Source organism: Austrofundulus limnaeus, unplaced genomic scaffold, assembly GCF_001266775.1.
Source record: "Austrofundulus limnaeus strain Quisiro unplaced genomic scaffold, Austrofundulus_limnaeus-1.0 Scaffold192, whole genome shotgun sequence".
NCBI lineage: Eukaryota > Metazoa > Chordata > Actinopteri > Cyprinodontiformes > Rivulidae > Austrofundulus > Austrofundulus limnaeus.
The window spans coordinates 170,196-176,851 of record NW_013952594.1 but is presented as its reverse complement, the minus strand read 5'-3'; the positions used below and the strand labels follow the sequence as shown (position 1 = coordinate 176,851).

The 6,656-nt window shown below is 39.9% G+C and overlaps 1 protein-coding gene across 1 annotated transcript in view; it reads left to right on the top strand.

The window, feature by feature from the left end:
- Positions 1-4,981, top strand: part of jade2 (jade family PHD finger 2) — a gene marked incomplete at its 5' end in the record, with an annotated part of 210,611 nt that extends 205,630 nt beyond the window's left edge. The window contains 2 exon segments of the mRNA XM_014018409.1: positions 2,513-2,658; positions 3,790-4,981. Of these exon segments, the coding sequence (XP_013873863.1) occupies positions 2,513-2,658; positions 3,790-4,560 (917 nt within the window).
- Between the last annotated feature and the right edge of the window lie 1,675 nt (positions 4,982-6,656).

Here is a 6,656-nt window from a genome sequence, read left to right as displayed (position 1 = left end):
ATTGCCCCTTTAAAAAATAGTTTGGTTCATAAAAAAGGTATTAAAGTCAAGAATGGATATTTTGATCTTTGCAAATTACAAATTGGTGCATTTACTTTTTGATTAAACACATAAAAACAAGTTTTTCTACCTGAAAAGTTTAGTATTGCTGTAGGTATAGCCTTTTCTATGAAGTCCTATAAATAATTATACCATCCAAAAAAAGCTAATTTTACTCCCCAAGATTTGTTTTTTGTCAATAAAGACCAGGACTTCGTGACATTTTACAAATATTTTATTGATATATACAGTATACTTAGCACAAAAAATTATTAAATGTGTGTTTGGTAGATTATTTCTTTATTGCAACGATGCATCTTGACAATAAATCTTATATTAGCACCTGGAGGTACCAGAAGCTCAAAACAAGACTCAATAACAAAATAAACTGTTTGGCAAAGAAGATTTGATAAATTTTTCATGTGCACAACCCACATACTCAGCTATACTGCTCATCCCACAAATATGTGTCCCTTACAAATGTGGCATTTAAAAGAGAAATTAACAGGATTTCCAATGGTGCCAGATTTATTATTAACAAGCATTGTTACAACAAAGGAACAATCTACCAAACATTAATTAATTTACTTTTGATGCTAATTTTATAAGAATATGTTAAGGGAGGGGGAAAGGTCAAGTAAGATTTATTTTCTTTGTAAAAAAAAAAACAGTTTTTAGTGTTACCATATTGAAATACATCAACATTAAACTCTAAATACTAAGGTGTTCAGGTTTTTCTCCTTCCTTCTCTAAACTCTAATCTGGTTTCCTCTGTCCCTCCTTCCTGTCGGCTTCACACTCCTTCGCCGTATCTGTATTTTTTTCCCCTTCGTCACCTATTCCCTCCCTCAGAGCTCTCCTGATTTCTGCAGAGACGTGCTGCGTCATGGAAACAACCGGCTCACTGTGCATGTGTGGGATAGCTGGTGTTAAACGCACTCAAACAGCACCTCCTGCTGTTCTGCTCGGCACTTCCTTATAGGCAGGCAAAATACAAGCAGGATGGAGAAAGTTTTATTCAAACTCTGAGCATTTCTGATATTTATTTAATTAGACAATGACAGTCTCCTTGCATAGTTCACAGATTATTAGCAGAATTAGCTAAGTAGAAACCCTAGAGCTTCGCTGGATGAAGTGAAAAATGTTCTTTCAGTCAGTAAATTTGTATGGAGTGAAATGGTGGCAACATTAAATACAATATGTTGTGTAAGAGTTTATTAGAATAAATAAAATGCCACAGACGGTCATGTGATACATTAGCAGCACTCCTCACAACCAATAGCGATTCAAAGGAGCCGTGAAAATCTCCTAATTATACTGAAACACAAGCAAACACTTAAAAAGCAGGGAGCATTGTTTGCAGCCTCCCACATACATGTTTCTGCACCAAAGATGAGGGAAAAACTGGAGACTGTCATTTAAATTTCAGCTTTTAAACTAGTTGTTACTTTAATTTTTGTTCAAATGACAGAAAAGGCACGTTTTTATTTGTAAAGCATCTCTTTGATTACTGTTAATACATTTAGATGTCATTATATGCTATGTTTTACCCTCCAGTTATGCTTATTTTAAAATTATTAGTTAATTTCTGTAAAGTTTTATCCCATCATGAGCCAACTGGACTCTGAACACCAGCCAAACATCCTGAGTGCAGGAACTACTTTATTATTGGTTTAGTCCAGGGGTCTGCAACCTTTACAATCAAAAGAGCCCTTTCTGCTCCTTGGCTCGCTAATAAAATGTGCCCAGAGCCGCAAAATAAGCTACAACTGTGATTATCAACTGGTGGTCCATGGGCCTTTTCAAGGCCTTTTTGTGAGCCTTTATGGCCGGTGGAGGTGACATAAACCTAAAAAATATGTTGTGAATTTTATTATGTATTATTATTTTTACACTTCAAGACTGAAAAAAAAAACATATGCATGAGAACAGTACTGACCGTTTATACAGAATTTCATAAAAACTAGTACAGCTGAACTAGTCGGACATTTTTTTCCTTGTTCTTATTATATAGTCCTAAAGGTGTTTAAAGATAACCCTGATGGACTTGAGAGAAAGATTAAAGAAAGAAGTTGGATTATTTGGGTAGAAAACAGGCTAGCATGAGCTAACATGTTTTACTTTTTGTATTAGTATTTTTGTATTAGTAGTATTGATCACATATTTATATAAAATTTATTAGTGTTGAGTATAAAAACCAAAAAAAATGTTGTTTGGTCACATGTTCATAGAGCCACGTGTGGCCCCAGAGCCGCAGGTTGCAGACCCCTGGTTTAGTCTGTATATATACTGTATATATGGCTGGTGTTGTYTATGTCGATGTTACATTTTGTTGTACAGACTCATGCATTAACAGTAAAGACTATTCTAAAGCTCCTAACCTGTATGTTTTGTTCTTCCTCCTCTCCGTTTCATTCTTCATGTCAAACTTTTTTCACACCTCTCCCCGCTGTTCCTCCGACTTGTTCTTTAGGTTTATCCAAGTCCTTTCCTTTGGACAACTCTCTGTTCGACAGCTGGCTCGCCCAGTCAGTCCAGATCACTGCTGACGACATGCTGAGCCAGTGGGCTCTGGGTGCCCAGCATCACGACAAAAGCGGCAGCCTGCTSTCTGACCAGGTAGGGCTTGAAATATGGCGACTTGGCTGCCTGTTGAGCTGAGTCATGCTTTCACTGCAGACATCCAAAACAACAATAACCACCAGACCAGTTACAGGCCAGAGTTTGTGCCAAATATTAGCAACAGTCCATCACATTTTGAACTGGGGCCAAGTCACTAATGACAAAGTTGTGACAGGAGACACAATAACTCGTGCACAAACCTTTCAGCTTCTGAGAAACGATGTAGCAAAAGCAGAGACTTGGGTCTCCAAATATGGAAGATAAGTCATGATAACCAGTCTAATTGGTATTTATTTGTAGCTACTTTGGGTAATATCTTATAACAGTTACTGAAATATGCTTTTAATTATTTTAGGTTCAATTTGATTACTCTTAAAGGGATCCCTGATTAGTTGTAACYTTAAACTTTATTTAATAAACATTTATTTTAACTGTAAAATAAAGARTGTAAAAATACTGTAGGATTTTTAGTTTTGTAAATTTTTTTAAATATATTTTAACACGGACAGAGCCATTTTATTTATACGCAAAGCATTCTGGGTAAATGATGACGTGGATAGGTCATCGGTGCGAGGCTGCTAGCGAGCTATATCCACCCTGAAGGTTAATCTTGGACAATATCTGATGATCGACTCTTTTAAATGAAACCAGAGAGCGTTGACAGAGAGGAGAAGGTAGAAATGACTCAGCCTGGAACTGAAAATATGGATGGAGGCCAACAGTTTGGCTTGTTTGTCGCGCTAGCTCCGAGCTAATACATATAAGGCAATATAGTGTCAGTGCTAGCACGAAGCCTAACAGGCTAAGCTGAGGTTCTTCTTCCATGAAGCAGCTCTGTTGTCCTCCTTAAAAAAATAATAATTTTTAAAGTTATTATAATTTTTATTATTTTTTACAGTCTTTATTTTACAGTTAAAATATATGTTTATTAAATAAAGTCTAATGTTATAACTAATCAGGGATCCCTTTAATACTTTGACCCACAATAGGGCCCCAGTTAACTGACCTTCAGATCAGTTTTAGATCTAAGGGGAGTCCCATCAAAATGTTAGACCTCCAACATCAACTGATCTCATCTTCACTACCTGCTGGTCCTAAACTCACCTGTCTTTTCCTCCTTTCATTCAGCTAATGCAGGGCGAGGAGAGCCTCCTGAACCTCATGATGGAGAACTCCATGCAGTCAGCCTGGAAGACCCCCCAGCTGGGCCGCAAATCCAGAGGAACCAGTAAACCCTGTGGTCGGGGTCAGAGCACGGCGCCCGCTCAGCCCCTGCCTGCAGCGGCTGCTTCCAGCGCCAGCAGCCCCTCCACGGCTCGGAGCCTGTGGGCGAGTGYGATCGAGGACAGGTCCAGCCATGTGGGCAGGAAAGGGGAACGGTCCCGGGGCTCTTCCAYGACCTCGCACTACCACGTTCATCACCACCAGACCAGGAGCTCCGACCTTCACAAGGACCCACCACCACAACCACCCATCTCCAAAATGGACTCCTGCCACATTTCTGAGGACTACGGTCTATGGGACAGCATCCACGTGGGGAACGGTGTCGCTTCGGGGGCTGGACCTGGTTTCACTGCAAACTCATCCCCCCCTCCAGCCTCCAGCCCTGGAATCACAGTGCCTGATGCTGGAGCGATGCTGCGGGGRGGGGCTCTGCGGTCCCGCCTGGTCCGCCAGGGTAAATCGAGAGAGAGGGGAGGACTAGGCGGGCTGGAGTCCATGGACCTGCCTCTCGCAGGGAAGAGCACGTCCCTGCTGGACACTGCTGAGACTGACGGGTACTACTCTGACGGTGAGCAGAGCGACTCAGACATGCGCTCCGGCAGACGCAAACTGCGGCTGCCGCAGTTGCATTCTGGGAACGAGGACCTACTGAGGAGAAGCGTCCTGGCATCCTAAGAAACTGATGAACACAAAGCCAGTTATCCAGGCAGAGCGCTGCTGGCTTCTTGTTGTTTTTCTCCATCTGTGCCCAGTATAAACTACAAACCATGGCTGGACGACCGTGCTCAACCAAATCTCTGTTGCATCTATCGACGGAGAACATCTTCAGCTCTTAACCTGATTTGTTTTTCGGGGGAATTTGAATGTAGCTGTATGCCGATCGTACAGTAACGCTTCTCCACTGGACCAGGGTTTGTTGTCAGCTCCTCACACAGTAAGACAGGAAACAAAACATTACTTTTGTCTCCTCTGTTTCGTATATCTCAGATTCCTTTTGCTTCTGGGTGTTGAAGTGCCCATTTCTGGCCTCACGTCTGTGGTGTCTGCCAGACTTCAAAAAAACAAAACACTTTGGGGCATTATTATTATTACTCAAGCTGGTTTCAGGGTATGCTTCYTTCTTGGCCATTATGGCTCAAGTTGCATCTAATGAGTTGCTGTTTGTGAAATATGTTCAGTGAAAAGAAAATTTTATACCGATGTTGGTCTGAATATGTGCAGAGGCTAACYTGGGACAACATGTATTCAGCCTTACGAAGCACAACTAGCTAGTCGTACGAGCAGCACTGGAGTGCTCGTTCAGGGTGGGGGTCAATTTATTTCCTGTTGACTTAAAATCTACACTGAAGCGTTCATTCTTTAATCTGTTTTCAACCCCTAAGAAGTGGTTATCCTGCTTGTCCTTTTTTTTACACTGCAAAAACTGTCCATCTTACCAAGTTTTAAACCTTATATCAGCCAAAAAGTCTTTTTGATCTTGTTTTGAGACTGATTTACTAAACAAGAACTGATTGTGTAAGAATAATCATCTTGTTTTCAGAATGTGTAAGATTATTTGTCTTGTTAGTCTGAAAATTTGACTCTAATTAAGTCAAACATTTCTGCCAGTGGAGTAAGCACTAGAGGCGCTTGATTATTCTTGAAATAAGAAAAAAATTGAGTCAAATCAAGTATTTCAAGAATCTTACCAAGTAAAATGTTCTTACTCCACTGGCAGAAATGTTTGACTTAATTAGAGTCAAATTTTCAGACTAACAAGACAAATAATCTTACACATTCTGAAAACAAAATGTTATTATTCTTACACAATCAGTTCTTGTTTAGTAAACCAGTCTCAAAACAAGATCAAAAAGACGTTTTGGCTGATATAAGATTTTAAAACTTGGTAAGATGGACAGTTTCTGCAGTGTACTGAATAGATTGACCCCAACCCTGCTGGTATTTTAGCCTGTCACAGAGACACAAACATCCTCACACAACGTAAAGAAAATCCCTTTGCTCACATTTCAGCTGTTCTATACAAAATAATTAGATCTGACTAATGCTGTCAATTTCTTCTTAAAATCCATTTTATCCCCTCTAAATCTTTACAAAAACGTCATTGCAGAAACTTTGTGCCTTCTGCCGCCTGTCTTGTTACTCTCTTTCCTCGAGCCTTTAAAAAAAAATGAACCAATCAATGAATAAATCAATCAGCTGTTTCTCAATCCGATTTGCAACAATCAAAGCAAAACAAAACCCTGCTGGATTGGTTACTGAGTGTAGCCAAGACTGGGTTCCTTCTTTGTCACCTTAAGAATTGAATAGTGCCTAAAAACAAGACGAAATGCAGCATTTTACCATTTAGCAGCAAAGGATCTGCAGCACTTTGCAAAAGCAGAGCCACAGTGCACGATCAGTGCAGAATATGCCTAAAGTTAACCTCCCCCACCCCAAAAAAAWTTTTTTAAATGTCACTGCAGCACAGAGTCTTCAATACAAGAGCTTGTTAAAGTTAAACTAGGAGCTAAATGTTGTTACCTCTCTGAAAATATGGTCCCGAAGAGGTATTATTCAAATTATTTTTTTCCAAAACCAACCAAACTAGAGCATTTTTCCTAAAATATTACCATCATTTCTGCATTTAATGGTATTGTGACAGAATCTAAATTAGATTAAGGAATTTAATAATGATACTAGAAAGACATTTAAAGGCACAGTGTGTAGGATTTGTTGTTTTCAGCGACATCTAGTGGTTGAATCATCCTCCCTGGTCCTCCCCCCACCCCCAC